The sequence below is a fragment of the Dermacentor variabilis genome, chromosome 10 (genome assembly GCF_050947875.1).
Source record: "Dermacentor variabilis isolate Ectoservices chromosome 10, ASM5094787v1, whole genome shotgun sequence".
Taxonomy (NCBI): Eukaryota; Metazoa; Arthropoda; class Arachnida; order Ixodida; family Ixodidae; genus Dermacentor; species Dermacentor variabilis.
The window spans coordinates 23,446,055-23,465,776 of record NC_134577.1 but is presented as its reverse complement, the minus strand read 5'-3'; the positions used below and the strand labels follow the sequence as shown (position 1 = coordinate 23,465,776).

The 19,722-nt window shown below is 48.4% G+C and overlaps 1 protein-coding gene across 1 annotated transcript; it reads left to right on the top strand.

Moving 5' to 3' along the window:
* Nucleotides 1-2,389: 2,389 nt before the first annotated feature.
* Nucleotides 2,390-4,346, top strand: LOC142560128 (uncharacterized). The gene has a single exon (XM_075671970.1). It carries the CDS (start codon nucleotides 2,512-2,514, stop codon nucleotides 3,709-3,711), a length of 1,200 nt encoding a protein of 399 aa, XP_075528085.1. The 5' UTR covers nucleotides 2,390-2,511; the 3' UTR covers nucleotides 3,712-4,346.
* Nucleotides 4,347-19,722: the final 15,376 nt, after the last annotated feature.

Sequence of the window (19,722 nt, the reverse complement as noted above, 5' to 3'; positions counted from 1 at the left end):
GCATTGCTATTTTTTTTTTTTTTTTGCTCATATCACCCATATCATTGAAGTGATGTACAGTTATGCATTTACTCCGGAGTAGGAAGTTGTGTTAATAAAATGTTTATCAGTTGGTGTTTTTGAACCTTTATGCCGCCCTTTGTGGTAGATTGGTGGCTACAGGATTCTGTTGTCAAGTGCCATAGTTCGTTTTTTTTTTTTTTCATTTCTTTTAAATTTATTAACATGATACTGCAGCAGTCACAAAGATACTCATGTAGCAAGCCTCGTGAGCACGTTAAAGGGCCACTAAAAAGAAAAAAATAATGTGATGTGTTCACAAATTACTTTTCTAAAATGCCAAAAAGGCCAATATGTCAAGATTAATTTTAATGTTTCTTTTGTACAAATCACCGAAGTACTTAGTGTTGGTCTTTTTTTTTTCCCGTCATGTTTATGCTTTTGTGTGCACCTATTGCTCAGGAGATGTGAACTGTGAAGACTTGGCAAAACACAAGCTGCCAGTCTCTGCATGCATGTCATCCATTTACACAGGCACATGGGCTTCCATAGGCATGTTAGGCAGTTGTCCACAGCAATGTCATTTGGACATTATCTACAGGTAAGTAAAGAGCAAATGGCACAATTGCCTAAGTTCAAGACCATTAGAAGCTTCTCAGACAGGAGATAAGGGTCTACTTGCTTGTCTTAGTGACTACTTGTGCTGGCAGAGTCCCATCTAGATCTCTTGAATAAAGAAGAAAGAAAGCGTTGTTATTTGAGCCTTTCAAATCGTGTTCCAGAAATGTATTAGCCTGAACATAGATAACTTGTGTTTAGAAATCCAGTTACATATTTCAAATGTCAAAGGCTCAAAATGAATGTCGGTAGTGGAATGACTCTAATGATATACCTAATTGGCTTTCCTTGCCATATTGTTGTGCAGTTAATTTGTTAACAAAACGTTGTTTCATGCACTGAAGCACACAAGTAACTGGAACGCCAACGCATTTTTCCGCAAAGTTTGGGAATTTATATCTCGAAACTGGTGTCGTCCTGAGAATTCGTTCCAAGTGGATCCGCCTTGCGAAGTCCACTGCTAGAATTTGTAAATTGCAATATGGGTCGTAAGATAATTGGCTAGAGGTTAATTAGTGAGTCCTTGTTAATTAGTCGATTTTGCATTTCAGTTCTTTGTGCAAGTAGTATCCGCCGTTTCGAGTAGACCGCCTCATAAACTAGAATTGAGCAGTCTGCCACAGTCTGCCAAAAATTTTGAATAGGTCCAGTGCATAGGTAGTTGAAGAAACGAACGGGCACACTTACGAAAATTGCATGTTTAATGGTTTAACATTTCAGCTGTGGCACAGCCTTCGTCAGATAAAATCTAAGCTGTCTTGAGAACTAGCGCTGTCCTGTGCCTCTATCAAATCCATGTCTTTTTGAATTGCGCTGAAGGCTTTGCCATTGTGAGTAAACCGTACCAACTAGCCCGAGAATCAGCCATGTAGAGAACTGCATAGTAAATAAGAGTTCGATTTTTCTGGCAGCACGTTATTATTACGCTCGCAAATGGGAGGCAATGATCGCGGAGATAAATAGGAGGCAGGGATTGGCTGTCATTTGACGTAAGAAGAGCATAACACCTGTCTGCTCACGAGAAAGAGAGAGAGAGATAAAAAGTACATAGAATAAGAATAGTAAAGAAAAGATCAAAATGTTAATTTATATGCTGAATTAGGAAAACCCTAGAGACTGCCACTTAATGTGCACGACCATGAACAACGCAAGTCTCGGAAACAGAGTGGCTCTGTAGCCTGACTGCATACAGGGCAGTTTTTTTCCTTTTTTTTTTTCGTTTTTGTTTTTTTTTTTTTTCAAGCTGCATCAAATTTTCTAAAAATTGGCTGTGGCGATAGTACAATTCCAACCCTTCATGTAAATTTACTCGATGAGGTGGTCATGACTTCTTTGTGAAATCAAAATGCTTAATTAAATAACTAAAAGAGTTGCATTAATTCGCTTTTTAATTACCTTACGGCTCATATTTCAATCGATGAATTTTAGCTAATGAGTATGCAAGGCATGTCGACTTGGAACGAACTCCTTGAACGGCACTGGATCGCCAATGCACTTCGTCGGACACTTCAAAAATTAACATCTCGAAACTAGCGTCGTCCTGACGTTTCGTATACATTCAAATGCAGCCTACAGACCGCTCAAAACACAAGCACCGGCGTCAGCACCGCTCTTCGACTCGCGCCTTTCCGTTACTGTTTTCAAAAAGTGCGCGCGCGCGCCGCCGCCGTTTCTTCAATTAGTCGCCAGGTGGCGCGACGCCGGCAGTCTGTTTCGGCCATAGCGTACGAAACTCTACACGCTTTTGGCGTTGTATTTTCCCTAGCCGGGGCTACCAGCGCTGCACCACCAGCGCTGCCCTGGCGTTTCCGGGATAGGTGCCGCCACTGGCAAGGAAACTAGGGCGGCGCGCTCTCTTCCGCGTTTCAAGCGACCCGCCGGGGCGACCGCTCTATGTGGCGGCTCAGAACCGGTATTTTGACAGTTCACCGCCAGCCCCACGTCGCGAAGGTAGCGCTGCCGCTTCTCCCGTCCGACTCTCCCGCTCCCCAGTTTCGCCGCTGCATCGCGATGGCCAACGACGGTGGATTGGTGCTCGTCACCGGGGCCTCCGGCTTCATAGCGCTTCACGTGGTGCGAGCCCTGCTCAAGCAGGGCTTCCGAGTGCGTGGCACGGTCCGCGATGCCAACAACGACGCCAAGACCAAGCCCCTCCGGTCCTGCTACCCGGAGGCACAGCACCCCGTGGAACTGGCCGAGGCCGACCTCCTGGACGACGCCGGGTGGGCCGACGCCGTCAGGGGCTGCCAGCTCGTCGTCCACGTGGCGTCTCCGTTCCCGAACGCCGAGCCGGGCCACCCCGACGAGGTGATCCGACCGGCCGTCGAGGGCACACGGCGCGTGCTCAAGTTCGCCTCCGAGGCCGGCACCGTCCGGCGCGTGGTCCTCACCAGCACCATGGGCGCCGTCCACGGGGAGGTGGACACTCCGGCCGATCGCGAGTACGACGAGAACGACTGGACCAACGTGGACTTCAAGGGCCTGGAGACGTACGCCAAGAGCAAGACCCTCGCCGAGAAGGCGGCCTGGGACTTCGTCAACGCGCTGCCGGCCGCCAAGCGCTTCGAGCTGGTCACCGTCAACCCGTCGCTGGTGTTCGGCCCGCCGCTGCACGGCACGTACGGCACGAGCATCGAGGTCGTCAAGCGACTGCTGGACAAGTCGACGCCCCTGATCCCGTACGTCAACTTCGCCGTGTGCGACGTTCGCGACGTGGCCAAGGCGCACGTCCAGGCCCTGATCGTGCCCGAGGCGGCCGGTCAGCGGCACATCATCAACTCGGGCAACATCTGGCTCAAGGAGATCGCGCACACCCTCCGCGAGGAACTGTGCAGCCAGGGCTACTACATTCCCTTCCTGTCGGCCCCCAACATCGGTCTCTGGCTCGTCGGCTTCGTGGACCGGTCGGCCAAGATGCTCTACCCTCGGGTCGGCAAGGTGTTCAAGTTCTCCAACAAGCGCATGCGCGAGGTGCTCAAGGTCGAGCCGAGGCCCATCAAGGAGTCCATTCTGGACACGGCCCACGGTCTCATCCAAGCCGGCGTCATACACGAAGCGCCCAAGTACGTCCGCAAGGAGCTGCGCCTGGATTGACCTCCCGGTTTTGCGGCTGTGGACTTCTGACCAAGGGACCGACTGCTGCATGCGGGTCGGCCGTGTATGCTGTATGCTATCATTATTGCTAACTTGTGGCATGCCTGTGGTTTGTTTTCCTTCCGAGGCCACGTGGGAGCTCCGATGCAAACAAATGGTCGCGTGCTATGACGGTGTCGCCCCTACGTCCGGGGGTATGCCGCATTCTTAACTGTCGTAACCGCGCGCACGAATTTCGGGTAGCATTCGGCGCCCCCCGTCCAAGTACTGCCTTTGTCCAAAGTTTGGCACAGCCAGTGGGCTTGCTGTCTTACCCGAGTAAGTAATATGCCGCGGAGCGAACATCTGTATGGTTTTTTGGCGGGCTTGAAGCAAAAAGAAAAAAACGAAAAGCGTCTTCGGTGTTTTGGCCGTGCATCCTGGGCAATGCACTTTAAGACTTAGCAGAAGTGGCTTTGACCTCTCCACTATTGGGAGTCGGTGTGTCGACGACGACCATCGTGGTTGTCGTGTGCTTCGCCTGGCCGTTTAACGCTTTCTCGCGCAAACGTTTCTTACCACCCATTCCATGTGCATTTCGTGCGTACACCGAGAAACTGTACATCCTGAATAAAGTGTAAAGGCATTGTTTTGAATACGTAGTCTGGTCGTCGTGGCTTCCAGTGGATACGTGTGATGTGCCCTACAGTGTCGTCTGGATGCACGATACGCGATGTTTCCCAGCTGGCACATCCAGACTTTCACTGCAGTTCAGCTTTAGAGATGGAATGGCTTTTTTTTCCCCTCAGCGCCCTGCCTTTCAATGCTTCAACGGGACTTGCGGCGTGACAAAAGGCCAAATCCTTCGTGTCAGCATGCGGAAAACTCTCCTTTCGTGGTAAAACCTTGCTACTCTCAAGGCACGGGGCTTTGCGCTCTTCCACGAAAGTGTCCGCAAACAATAGATAGGTACACCCCAGCAACCGGTCTCGCCAACGTCTGGCAGTTTACTCTTCGCACGGTTAAAATAAATTTCACGCCGGCCTGATACCTTCTTCGAGTTAGAACTGAGGTGGCTGAATTTCTTTTTTTTCCGCGGACGTGAGGCGCTGACGTAGCTACTATACGGTAAGGGACATCTTATCCTGATATGAGCATGAACGCTTGTCAATGACTGCTGCATTCGGTGAAGATGGTGCGAGCTCTAAAAGCGACGTTACTGCGTTGGACGCGAACAGCTTCGGCACATTTGTTCAAGGAATAAAGCTCGCACTCTTTTATTTTTCTTCTTATTTGTAAAAGAGGTATGACCTCGTGGAAAAGGATGCGAGAGTTGCGGGATACTATCTCTTCAGATTTGAAAAAAAAGTACTAAACCCGAAAACAAACGTTTCCACAGGAATTCACTTAAAGCAAGTTTTAAGAGGACAAGAACCGCGACTTCAGACGGGACTTAACACGAAGTGGACAACTGGACCAAAGTTCCCCCTTCTTGAACGCTTAAAGCAACTTCGCGTTGTCCACCGTTCGCACCTTCAGCCGTGCCTACAATACGAACCACAATGGCAAGTATAGTAGACGACCGCGCGTATATTGCTCGCATTCTCTCAGACGTGCGTGTGATTGGCCAAGACAGTGAAGGGGCGCAAAGGTGGCCTTCGTCTGGTTTCACCTGGCGAAGTGTGTTGGTGGGGCTCCAAGGAATCTGGCCACGTTCTCTGAAAGCAGAATGGGGGTGGGTGGGGGGGAGTGGAGAATGGCACCCCCCGTAGTCACCATTAGCACCGCGCCCTTCCTCTCCTTTGGAATGAGTTGTAGGAGAGTTGATTGTTGGGCTACTTGGTCGCCCATAATTGAAGTAGTAACATAGGGCGACAAAAACACGGAAACAAGAAAGGTGGACAAGGACGCGCTTGTCCTTGTCCACCTTTCTTGTTTCCGGGTTTTTGTAGCGCCAAGTTACTACTTCCATTATGGAATGAGTTGGTACGACAGACGGCTGCCCGCCAAGCGCGATGCGTGCTCGGCTAATGAGGCGTGGAAGGGGAGAACCACAACTTGTACAAAAGTCTTCGGCGCACACCCTCATCAGGAAGGAAGTGAGGTTGATGTGGTCGTGCGTCCGAGACGAGCCTTCACCGTACAGTGAAAGCTACGGGTCCCGTCAACCGACCCGAAAAGATAACAAGATAGGCTCCCGCGCATGGCGGTAAAGCCCTTCTTTCCCTCGAATGCATCGTACACCGCCGCTACACAGCCCAATCCGCCCCGGGAAGGCCCCACCGAATTCGGCTCGGCTTTGGGAGGCGCAGCAGACGACTCCGCACCGCGCCGTCTGTTTCGACACGATCTCGTCGCCAGGGCGACAGTCACGGGCGATTGAGTGCAAATGGCGTTGTCGTTCCACGCGCCAAGTTGTTTCCTTAACTGCGCCGGCGACGTCAGGGCACTTATTTGCGAGTGCGTCGGGTACGCCCGCGCTCGCTTCTTCGGTCAAGACCAGGGCCGCTTATGGTACGCTTGACGTCAACCGGCCAGGAAAAATAATAATAATAATAAAAAAGAACCCGAGGGGCCACTCGCTAGCTTACGCAGCGCCGCCTCGGTCCGCGCTCTCGTTATACCTGTGCCTTCCTTTCTCCTAATACAGTTTGCCCCGCCTAACAGACGCACGCGCCGTGCGGGCCTGCCTGCCTCAATTATTTCCTCCCAGGAATTTCAGGTTTCCTTGCGCAAGTACCGTATGGACTTTCCGCAAGTGCAGTTATCTGAGCACGTATGTACAGTTGGCACTGAGCCAGATCGTCGAAGCCGAGTGGACGACTTGAAGAAACGTGTAGGATGGGGACTTCCCTTGCACGAGAGAACTCTCTGTTGCAAATAAACACGTTCGTCGCCGGACCTACTACCTTTGCGTGTGTTCTCAAAACCAAAAAGGAAAGATGCCACGTTGGCGCCCAGCAATATGCCTCTGGACGTCCCCTATCCCCGTCAGGGGCGCACATTGATAGACTGTCCACCAGTGTGTCGAATTCGCACAACTTTATTCCAAGGCGCTCGACAATCCATTCCAAGAAGACAATGCGGTAGGACGGTACTTCGTGTATTGTAGAGTGAGTCATCGTAATTAGAGAGTAATTGTAGCTATACATTTGTTGTGTTCTCAGTAATGTTCTTGCATAAAAATGGTTGAACCGCAGGCGTCGAGTACACGCAAAATTTAGCTTTTCTGCATTCACTAGGAGGGAAAACATTCTTCTTTGTTTTTTTCTGCGTTGCTGCGGTAACGCTGCACGTTGAACGTCCCCGTCAAACGTAGTAGCGCCTCCACAGCTTTGTGCTGAATTGAAGAGAAGGCGCATTCAGTATGCAGAGGATTTCATTCACCGTCCCTTTATTTTTTTTTTTTTCGGCCGCCCCTGAAAAGAGCTGGCAAAAAGCACGTCGCGTCCACAAATAGACGCGATTTGTTTGGTTCCATGTTTTGCAACAGATACAAAAAGAGCAGGCGACTATATATGTAGGATGACACGTCTCTTCCTGGTGAAAATGGAAAGAGCCCTGGTGTGCTTATACATAGTTGCATGCATGTTAAGTAACCTCGGCTCCCAAGAAAAGTATCGGGCGACATTAAGAACAAACTTTATTAAAGAATGGTCCTGCAGTTTTGTTGGGGTGGCCTCAGGTGGCGGCTCGAAGTCCTTGGACTCGGGTGGCATCTTCGACTTGCTGGACGGCCCAGAGCTGGTTGGCAGCTTGCCCATAAAAATCTTGGAGGATAGCAAATAATTTTGTACGTCCAATAAGGTCACCCTGAACGATTTCCTGAATGGGAGGCGGTAGAAATTATTCCAAACCCACCACTGCGCTACCAATTTCAGACCAAAATGGAAATAAAAAGGGGTGGGAACTAGGTGAGTGGATAGGTAGGAAGATTCTACAATGTGGCTTGCTGGGCTGCTAACACCTGGAAGGAGTTGTAAACATTCGTACAAGGGCCTGTAGAAGAAATGTTTTCTTTTAAAAAAATAAAGGAAAGCCATGTCGACGCCTGCTGCGTGATACTCACCTTGTTCCCTCCGTCTTTTATTTCCATCTTGCGCTAAGTGGGCCATAGATCTTCCTTTCTTGACGGTGTGTAATTCAGCATGAACCGACTAGCACAGCAACACGTGTTGCTCGACTGCCGATGGGATCTTCAATGGAGGTCCCATTGCAGTCTTTGACTTCGGGATTTCCTTCAGTATCGTAACATCCCGTAATCTTTCTAATCATCAGAGTAAAACCGATTCTGATTCTTATTCCGACGTCCCTTATAGCATAGCCCGCGTTGCACTGTCGGAACGTTGAGCCCTACGATTTCAAGCTGGCGAACTCGCAACGCCATAACTGCTCAGCAACCGCGGCGAACCTGGATCGTTGACGTATTCCTATTCCCATAACTTAGTTAAAAAACATCATCAAGTACAATCTGTGGGCGGTCGTTTCGAAATCGCATGGCGCAAGGGTGTTTGGCGCTTGAACTTTGCACCGTACACATCCTCCAGGTTCGCACAGACTCCTGGGTGCGCTGTGGCTGCTCGGCTGAACCAACGAGATTTATTTTATCATAAACTACCTGAAAACCAGCTGTATGTAGTAGGCAAGGTTCGGACGGTAAACCAGTTTAAATGGTCCAGTATTTTCGCCTGGCCAGGCCGACAGTTTTCGTTGGTTGGAGCGAAGGCTTACAGGGCAGGCCGACTTGCAGAATAGCCGATGGTCGGTAAAACCTTATGTGGAAGCCGTTTGCGGACAAAAGCCAAAAGCTACCTTTGGCAAACAAACGCTTGCGCAAATTCTGTCTCTTTCGGTGTTGGCAAGAAGATAAAGCGTGTAATTAATTGTGAACTGGAATGTTTTAGATGTGCCTTTGGGGCTCGCAATGAAGATGATTGCTAATCGGCAACTATGTACATAAAAAAAAAGACAACGCCATTAGAACGAGTCTTTCTTCAGCATTGCTTCCGAGACCGTCTTGACTCGAGAGGTAGTTTTACCACGGGGAGAACCAATGGGAGAACTCCCATGTCACTAGTCAAATACACATGACACGCGGAAATACCCTCGTTGATGAACTGGTGAACCGATGGGAAGTAAATTTGGGGCATCTGAAAGATAATTCTTAATTAGGCAGGAAGCAAAATTATGATTTAGAGCGCAAATTTGTTTACAAAATGTGCGAAAAATCGTCATGCTTAAAAAAGAAAAAAAATCCCAGCAGAACGTTTACAAGTTGCAAAAATAGATATCGCGGTTCCGCCAACCGCATCTGTTAAAGGACCTGAAGCGGACAAATGTTTGGGGCTTACCTGAAATTGTTATAATTGTATATAAATTTTAAGGTTCTGCAAAAGTCGTATTCTCAGATCAGCAGTACAAGTACATTGCAGAGTTGTGTATAATACATCAGTTTTGTCCGCTTTTGATTTCTCAATAGGTAGTGGTGCAGTTTACAAAACTGTGATATCTTTCCTTATCAGAGTATCTAATACAAAGGTTTAAATTTGATACCTGTTCTTTTCTATAATTTGTATGTTATTATGTTCAGTACATATCTTTAATGCATGTTGACCCAGTTGAAAATCTACTGGCTACAGTCGGTAGAAATTAAATGAAAATTTTCTAAATGCAACATACCTTCAAAATCGATGCAGTGAATGCTGAGCGAAAGAATCTCTCCTGTTCGAGTCTATTTAGTGGGAGAGATGCTGAGCAAAAGCTTCCACTCAAGGCCGACACAATTTTGCTCTCTGATGTTTTCTTTTTTTTTTTTTGTTTGTTTGTCGTTGTTAAAGGCCTTGCAATTAAAAGTCCTTTGACGGAGTCTAGTTGGTGCGACATATGTCATGGTCGAAGTCGCTCTGTGCATATATAAATGACATACAAAGGGATATTGACGATTTCATGTGTAAGTAACGCTAAACGTAATTTTTTGGCGGCTTGTTCATTCGCCCGAGGCTTCTCGTTGAAAGTAGGCAAGTAACGGATGGTATGTACGGAATACACACATAGTTACCCGCCGTGGTGGCTTAGTAGTTACGGGGTTGCGTTGCTAAGAAGCACGAGGTCGCGAGATCAAACTCCCAGCCGTGGCGACCCCATTTCGATGGGGGCGAAATGCAGAGAAGCCCATGTACTGTGCATTGGGCGCACGTTAAGAAACAAAAAAAAAGAAGGAAAAAAAAAGAACGGGGCGAAAAAGAAAAAACTAAGGTGGTCAAAAGTACGTGCTAGCCCACCGCGTCATACGCGTGAAACCGCGCATGACACGCGGATCACGTGCCAAAAACGCATGGCACAAACCATCATCCGGCACGCCACCTTTAATTTACGAACGTAAGAACGTGTTTATGCTAAAAAAAAAAAAAAAAAAAAAGGAGAAAGAGGCGATAGTGCATCGGCAGAGATCCACGCAAGCTGTTGAGTATGTCCCTTCGTTTTTATAGGCGGGGCGATCGAGCGTCAAATGAACGAATAAACACTTGCTAATGCACACAGCCTCTGTAAGTACGTTTCGCGTTCACGCGTCAGTGTCCTCTTGTATGTCACATTGGCACAGCGCGACTTCAGAATCAAAGCAGACCTTACAAAGGACCAGCAGCGCAAAGCATCCGCCGATCCTTGACAAAAGTATACAAAGTCCCTAGATAGTAGATTTTTTCAAGAAATCGAGGCTACGAAGGCAGTCAGTCTAGGGACACAATACGTTACGTCAGCCATATCTGGGCGCCGGAATCAGTTGATGAAGTCGGCGGCGAGCGAGGTGGCCGCGTTTTTTTCGTTTACCGGCCTAATATCTCGCTGTAACCGTGTTCCCGCAGTCGAACGGATTCCGCTGTGTTCGAAACGCAAAGTGTGAAGGACGCAGTGTCGTACGGGAGCGGCGGCCCACCATGACCGAGGCGAGTTCGTTGGAAGTGCGGACACCGGGGCAACTGAAAACGACGCTACCCGCCATTTTCCCGCTCTTCCTGCCCCATCACTCGCCGTCGCCGGTTCGTATATGCATTGCAGACGCATCGCTGCTTCTTCGTAATTGCTCATCGTCATGCTTGTTCTGTACTTTACGTGACAACATTGAGCGAACTACTTCGTGGCTCGGTGAACCCTAGGTGAACTGTTGCGTGTCCGTTCCTGCCAAAGGAAGCAAGCCGTCATGGCGTGGAAAGCTGATTAGCTCCGATGTCGCGGCTAGGGTTAAGAAGCCGCCATCTTTGAAAGGTGAGTACGGCAACGCTTTACGCCGATTCTTGGCTCTACGAGACGTTGATTTCCTATTTGCGCTTAGCGCGTCAAACACACGTAAAGTGTGAAGGACGCAGTGTCGTATGGGAGCGGTGGGCGATCGTGACCGAGGCAAGTTCGTCGAAAATACGGGCATCGGGGCGACGAAAAACGACATTTCCCGCCGTTTTCCCGCTCTTCCTGCCCAATCACTCGACATGGCCGATTCGGGTGTGCTTTGCAGACGCATCGCTCCTTGCTTTCGTCCGGAAAACTTTGCGTGATATGCTCCGTTAGGCGTATAACGTGTTTTTGAGCTATGCCGTATAGCTTGGCGTTTTCGGCTTCTGTTTCGTGCCGTAGCCCTCGGTTGAAGACGAATTCGTTTTCAATACGCTCTCGCTTGCTTACTGGACGACGCGGTTTGTGGCGAGCGCATTTTTGGCGCGTTATAAAGTGTTGTGCGCGAATCGAAATGCACCGATGTGTAACTGCTCTTGTCTCTTGTGGACAGCGGTCACTCCCGCTGTATATTGAACGAGAAATTTGGCGGGAAAAAATCGCGCCAGCAGGGCAATGTATTTATTCGTCCGTGTCTTTTTTTTTTTTTTTCCATAACGTACGACCAACTCACCCTGCTACAGTTCGTGTACAGCACCGCAGCATACTGTGCGGAAAGTAGGCTACGAGTATGTCCGTAACGCGTAAAAAAAAAAAAAAAAATGTAGAGATCAATGTATGCTGGGGGGGGGGGTACCCACGTCTGGAACAGCCTCGCCGTGTCGTCCAACTGCCCGGTCTATTCAACTGCGCAGTGTTGGTAAATCGTAATCAGCGGCTTTTCTTTCTTTCTTTTTTTTTTTTAGATCCTCTAGCGTTTTCTGTTTCGATGCAGCTGAGGATGCTGATCATGCAGATTGCTTAATCAGGGGTGGGATGCGTTTTTTTAGTTGCGCCCAAGTATACATCACTCATGGGCTGTTTTCTTCTTTGGGTGGGTTAGGAGCCTTGAGCTGTGGAACGTTCTTCTGGGCACTTCCAAAGCATTTCTACGCGACACAGGCCTCAGTGGGAAGACTGAGGTGCCTTGAATTACGCGCTTGTTTGTTTCGGATGTTGGCTGTTTTCCATTATCAATTTTTTCACGCGGGTGGGCATGGTTACGTTTACGTGATCAATAATGGTCAGTCATCTTGATCGCTTCTTTAGCGTGTGCCTTTCTAACTTTGGATATAGGATCCTTCCGTATTGGCCGTTTGGATCAAATGGAAGGGAGGTGGGGTGAAAGCGTCACGAGTTTCATAGATCGTGATCTCTCGATCGTTCGTGCGCATACTGAATCACGTTCTCGAAGATCGTGTCTCGAGTACCTCCGGGCCAGGTGTAGGGAGCAGCCACGAGCGAATTTCCGTTGATCTAAGTGGCCGCGTACTCGTGGCTTTGGAAGGGGACGGGTGTGTGGCGGCGTACATCTGTGCAGGGTACATAGCTACGTATCCGCTTACTCTCCCGAATTTTGTTTCTTGTAAAGTGCATAACTTTAGGCTCCTTTACGATGTGACAAATGTTGCGTCAGTACCGAATTTAACGAGAAAAAAAAATCGTGTTCGAGAAGACGTTTTGCTCGTCGGTCTGCGAGCCCTCCTTTAGAGCTCTCACTCAGGATGTGAAAGGGTGCCTGAGGGATATTTGCTCCGAGCAACTTTATAAGCGTAGTTCATGAAGCATGCGAAAATTCAATAGCAATTCTGGCCGAAAAAGCAATTGATTTAAAAGCAATGTGTTGCCTGTTATTCCTCGCTGTTCCAGGTTTGCTGCTGTTTGCGTGCCGGGTGTCGTTGCTAATAATGATAATAAACTAAAGTGCGTATACAGCCCTCTAAAGGTGTATGCGCACTTATTCAAGACAAGCTTTAAACGACAAGCGTTAAAAGAAAAACTTTAAAAAAGACAATCTTTGAAAAAATAAATGCCATCTCCCAAATTCGGCGTCGAGTCCGTGGTATTTTGCGCATTTTAATGCTTTTGCCCGTGACACCTTAGTTTGAATCGGTGTAGGATTCAGTGCGCGTGTTGGGCTGGCTTACGACGGCGTCTAATCATGATCGTAGCATGGCATGGCCTCTGAGATCTGAAGTGTACGCTTTCTCCGATCTCGAAGGTCGTTGTTGCAATTGTGTGTAAAGGCGACAGTATACGACCAATTGAGAAATTCGAGAATCTCCTCCGTTGTGAGTCTGTCGGGTATTCGTCTTTTACTCCCTTGTGACCCAGCTGGGACTCAGCGGGATGCACATTAGACGCGCGCCAATTGGTTTCACGTTTGCCCACTAAGTGGTGGATCTCCGAAACCGCGCTTTCGTCGCTTGGTGAAATGGTACAACAGATCTTCATCTTCCGTGCAAATGATTTTATTCTTCCCCACCTATTATACGTGAAGTGACATGCCAAGCCTTGGGAAAGTACGGCACAGAAAAGACGTGTCTGCATGTGTGTCTGCATTGTTCTTTTCTTTTTTTTTTATTGCGAAAGCAATACTGCCCGAGGTTTCCGCTCTTGGCCGTCGTCCCGGAGAATCCACCATTGGCCTTTAGCGTGACCTATGTGTGACGTCATACCAGCTGTGGAAAAGCGGGGCCCCAAAGCGGCTCGTCGCGATCGTCCCAGCGAATCCTCCATGCTGTAGCTGCGCGCCGCTGCCGCGAGGGGCGCTCGCTGTAAGTGGCGTCATGCCAGCTGTGGAAAAGCGCCCCCCTCCCCCAACTCGGCTCGTCGCGATCGTCCCAGCGAATCCTCCATGCTGTAGCTGCGCGCCGCTGCCGCGAGGGGCGCTCGCTGTACGTGACGTCATGCCAGCTGTGGAAAAGCGCCCCCCTCCCCCAACTCGGCTCGTCGCGATCGTCCCAGCGAATCCTCCATGCTGTAGCTGCGCGCCGCTGCCGCGAGGGGCGCTCGCTGTACGTGACGTCATGCCAGCTGTGGAAAAGCGCCCCCCTCCCCCAACTCGGCTCGTCGCGATCGTCCCAGCGAATCCTCCATGCTGTAGCTGCGCGCCGCTGCCGCGAGGGGCGCTCGCTGTACGTGACGTCATGCCAGCTGTGGAAAAGCGCCCCCCTCCCCCAACTCGGCTCGTCGCGATCGTCCCAGCGAATCCTCCATGCTGTAGCTGCGCGCCGCTGCCGCGAGGGGCGCTCGCTGTACGTGACGTCATGCCAGCTGTGGAAAAGCGCCCCCCTCCCCCAACTCGGCTCGTCGCAGTCGTCCCAGCGAATCCTCCACGTTATGTCGGATGATGTGTATAAGGTGAAGCTGCAACGATGTGCTGCAGAAGCGGCGTCGTGCGGAAGAAAAGCGGGAACAACGTTTAGCTAAACGGCGTGCACATTATGCAGCCAGGCGAATGCGCTCAACATCTCTTGATCTGGGTGCATCTATTTCGTTTGTCTTCCTTGTGTCGTTTGTATTATTATTATTATTATTATTATTATTATTATTTATTATTATTATTTATTAATACCTCAAGGGTCCAAAATAGGGCATTACATGAGGGGTGTGCATGTAAAAGGCAGGATTGATGATGTGGAGATTAGAAAGATGAGTCGGAACACTCAATGGCAGATCTAAAGCGTGCTGTATCGCGGATGAGTGCAGTTTGTCTGGGAAGGCCATTCCAGTCTCGGGCAGTTCGGACGAAGAATGACTGCAGGAACGTAGTGGTGCGGGCTTGTGGTGGGATTACGGAGTTCGGATGGCCTGTTCGACGAACACGATGAGCCAGCTGGACCAGCTGGCTGTCACGAGGTATGGAATAAAAAAACTTGTGATAGAGACATAGGCGAGAGATGCGACGACGAGAGGCAAGAGGCGATAGGTCTAGTTTAGATTTTAGTGATGAAACGCTAGTGTGATATGAGTAATCTGAAAGAATAAATCTAGCAGCACGGTTTTGAACGCTTTCAAGGGCTTTAGGGAGATTAGTTTGGTAAGGGTCGAAGATAGCACATGTATATTCAAGTTTTGGTCGCACAAGCGTTTTATAGGCAACTGATTTCACGGGTGGTTGTGCCATGAAGATATTACGGCGAAGATAACCAAGAATTTTGTTAGCTGAATTAATTATGTGGCTTACGTGATTTGTCCAAGACAAATCTTTGGATAGGTGAATTCCTAAGTACTTGAAGGAGTCGGTAGTAGATATAGTGCATCTTGTAGGCAGGGGGAATGTAGTTAGGTCGACGATGGAATGAAATATGCACAGTCTTACTAAAGTTTAGGGACATGAGCCATGTACGCCAGTCTTGAATATGAAAGAGGTCCTCCTGAAGAGTAGAGACGTGTGCGACGGTATTGATAGGGCGGTATAGGACACAATCATCAGCGAAAAGACGTATGGCAGAGGTTACAGTGAACGACAGGTCAATAATGTAGATTAAAAATAGGAGTGGCCCAAGAACAGTGCCCTGAGGTACACCAGATAGAACGGAGGAAACGGAAGATGTAAGGTTGTTAGCATATACAAACTGTTTTCAGTTAAGAACAAGTGGGTGGATTTTAGGCGTGATAATTTTAGTAGAAGGCAAGAATGTGGAACCTTATCGAAAGCCTTTTCGAAATCTAAAAACAGGGCGTCAGTTGGAATGTTAATCGAGGTTTAAATGAATATCATGAATAAATAAAGCTAACTGCGTTTCGTATGAGTGATCTTTCCTGAAGCCATGTTGATTAGGGTGAAAGAACTTCACTGAAGTTAGGAAGTTAGCAACATGAGAGTAAATGACATGTTCCATGATTTTGGAGCATACGCTGGTGAGTGAAATGGGGCGGTAGTTACCTGGGGAAGACCGATCACCTTTCTTGAAGACTGGAATGCCGTCGGTTCCACAGGATGATGAGCACTTCAGGCCATCTATTACCTTAACGATGCCTTCCGGCCTAAAATTAATACCTTCAATTGGTGTAAAATCGAAAAATTGTAAATCTGGTAGTTCATTAGCAGGTTCTTTTGTAAACGTTGAACAAAGTGCAAGGTTCAAGGCATCAGGAACATTTGAGTCAGAAATGGGTGAGCCAGAATTATCACATAGAGAAATAGAGTTATTAGTTTCGGGTTTTATCGTTTCTCCAAAACGCCGCGGGTTAGAGTGCAACATGTTTGGGACGGTAGTAGAAAAGAAATTACGTTTTGTGTGTGCTTTTAATGAGTTATATTCTTTGGTAGCTTTGATATATTTTTCCCAGGCAGAAGAACCTGAGCATTTGGCTACACGAAATAATCGTTTTCTCTTATTGTTTAAGCGCTTTAAAGTAGTGTTGAACCAGGGGGAACGCGCTCTTTCATTTATCGTGATAGTTGGAATGTAAAGACCTATTAAACGCAGCATTTCTATCTTGAAAAGTGCCCAGTTAGTCTCAGTCGACCGCTGCTGATACGTAAGGGCAAGTTGCTCATGAAAGATAGAAAGTTCACGATTAATGCTTGGATAATCGGCTTTATCATATAGTGTTAGTACTTTCTTTGATATTTTACTTTTGAGTACATTGCAAGGAAACGTGGCATGAATGACGGTGTGATCGCTAAGACCACTGACGTACGTAAGAGGAGGCATCTTATCGGGGTGCGACGCTAAGACGAGATCTAGGATATTTGATGAGTGTTTGGTTATTCGCGTAGGTTTAGTAACGAGCTGCGATAGACCGAACAGCAAGCAAATGTTTATAAATTCGCTAGCCATGTTTGTTTGTGTTAGACATGACGCAACGTTACTCCAAACTATAGTTGGAAAGTTGAAGTCCCCGAGTAACAATATGGGGGTGTTAGGATAAGCCGTTGTTAGTTCAAACAACGCATCGTGAAAAAACGAAAGAAGGGAGCTATCAGTGCAGGGTGGACGATAGCAACAGCCGATGAGCGTACGCGGTGAAGTGGCGTGGCAGCACGTCCTAATCATTTCTAGAGGCGTTCTTATATTTACAAAAGAGCACTTAAGTTGGCGATGAGTAGCAATAGCCACACCGCCGCCACGGGTTCCATCGCACCTGTCTTTGCGAAAAATATCAAATTCTGGTAGATCTGGAAGAATTTCGCAATCAAGCATTGTGGAATTTAACCATGTTTCCGTTAGTGCAACAATGTTACTGGATGACGAGGAAATGAGGCTGCATAACGAATCCCGTTTGGGTATCAGGCTGCGCATGTTAGTGTAGAGCAACGATAGATTGTGCTTAACACGCTGGGTCAGCCTCAGTGGCTTTTGCACTTGCTGCTATGATTGACGTTCGATGACCGACTGTTTAGCTTGATCGTAAACGTAGGTTTTTCGGCCACAGATAAGTTTGTCGTAACGGAGCTTGAATGAAGATTGCTGCGCTTTTCCAAATTCGATTAGACGTCTCCTGGCCAGACCAGTTTCTGGGGAGAAGTCTTCGCTAATGCCGTATTCGGTGCCCTTCAGCTTACCGCTTGAGAAAAGGATGGCTTCTTTATCTTTAAAGGGGGCGAATTTTGCTATTATTGGCCTCCGTTTTCCCTCCTGCAAAGTGCCAAGTCTGTGGGCACGTTCTATATCACGGCTGTGAATAGTTACGCCCATGTTTTTGTGGCAGTGTTCAATTATTGATTCCTCAGAATCACGCCACGACTCATTTCGCGCATCGCTGATACCGTAAAAAACCAGGTTACATCTGCGGGATCTGTTTTCTATCTCATTAATGCGGTCAGTCCGCACAGTTACCTGAGCAGCGCTGCTATTAGCGACGCTTTCTATGTTATTTACTTGGGACTTTATATTCGAAAGTGACAACAGGTCGGATTCAATCTTGGTCAACCGTGCGCCGAGTTTGCTGAACGTTTTCTCATGATCAGCAAGGGTTGACCTAATTGAATTTAGCTGTTCAAGCATGGCCGACTGCCCGATTTGCAATGTCTTCAGAACATCAAGCATATCAGCAGGGAGTACAGTTGGATCATTTCTAGGTCCAGGATTAGTCTCAATATCTCCTGCCAACAAAAGTAATTTCAATAGCATGCGAGCACAGTCAAATACCATACAAAGAGAGCGCCGTGGGCTCGGCAGCACGAGTAATGTTCGGTAACCAGTGCGTTTAGCGAAAAGGCAACAGCAATTTGTTACCTGCGTAGCGAAGAAGTGAAGTCGGTTAGGATGGCCCATCACTGACGTGCCGCCAAGCCCACTGAGCGTGGCGATGGTTTGTCTAGGCTTTATATCGGGGATCCGAGGGAAGATGGCGCTGTCAATCGAAGATAGTGTGCCAGGAAGCCAGGGCGTCAGCCGATGACACCGCAGCGACAGAAGTGGCGTAATCTGTGATGCGCAGTCCGATGTTCCGTAGAGGTAGGTCCGGCGCAGCTCGCCATGGCAATGCGGGGCGTCCTCATCGGCAGGCAGTGGAATCCAGGCAGGCTGTTCAGAGCACGGTGTTAGCTTCAGAATCCAGGACAGCACCAAGAACTGCGTAGCGAAGAAGTGAAGTCGGTTAGGATGGCCCATCACTGACGTGCCGCCAAGCCCACTGAGCGTGGTGATGGTTTGTCTAGGCTTTATATCGGGGATCGAGCCGTATTTGGTACGTGTCAAGCATGTCGCCTGGCCGTAACCTCCTCAGTTATCATTCAGCTTTGTCTGTCGTAACCGGGGTTTGCAGCCGTCCCGAATTTAGCGGGACTGTCCCGCCTCCCGACTGGACCAAACCGGGGCGGCCAAATGTCCCGACTTTCGTCCCCCCCCCCCGCCCCTATGTTGAATAACAGTCAATGAATTAGATTTTATTTTTATAATGCCGGGCAGCTTTGTTGCATATTCTTACTTGTATTATGTCGTACCGTCATAAACATAAAAGCGGCCGCTACTTGCGCAGCAGGCTCGAACCTTTCACAGGGCCACTATATATCTGTATCGGTAGTCGTGTTAGCCAGGGTACAAGTGCACCTTTCTTGTTGTAAATCGCGATATGGTAGGGCTGAATAATAAATATTTGCGCAGTTTTGTTGCACGTACCAATTGGCGGCTGTTGATACTGACGAGGTCAGTCGTCGCTAGGCGCCTCCTCTCCCGACTTAGTGCACTCCAGAGTTCGAAATCATAGTCGTAACTCCACCGGGTTTCCGCAGAACTATTACGTCAAACTCTTGCCTTCGCTTCGAGTTGTCGATGAATTTGACTTCGACCGGTCATCTGCTAGCCGCCTGGCTAGCTCGGATGGTGGAGCGGCTGCCCCGAAAAGGCGGTGGTCCCGGGTTCGAGTCCCGGACCAGGACGAATTTTTCTACAACTGCTAGTTTATTTTTCTTTCGACGAACCCGTATGAGTTTTTCTTTGTAGCAGTTTGCTACGTTTGGGTCGATGTCTCATTTTACCTTCATTAATTACTCTCTCCACCTTGCGGGTTTCCGCAGGACTAGGTTCCCTCATATACTCCTGGACCCATCTGTAAATTATAACCTATAAACAATGTGTGGTCAGCTGGCTTTCCACTTCCTTGTTATCCACTCTCCTATATACAGTGCGTGCGCGCGTCCGTGTGTGTGCTTTAATGTTAACCGAAGTGTTTAAGGTCGCCTGTGGCTACATTGTACACATCTAAATACGCAGTGAGCTAAATTTCTCGAAGAGGTGGGCATTAGTTGCGCAAAAAATTAAAATGCCCAATTGCCCAATTAGCACTTTCATTAATCAATTGTTCTGACTTACTACTTTTGCGCTCATATTGCAATTAGGAATATAAGCGAGTGACTTCATGTGCAAGACA

Bases quoted from the DNA above. Each gene is read 5' to 3' on its own strand.
- LOC142560128 (XM_075671970.1), top strand. From the start codon at position 2,512: ATGTGGCGGCTCAGAACCGGTATTTTGACAGTTCACCGCCAGCCCCAC.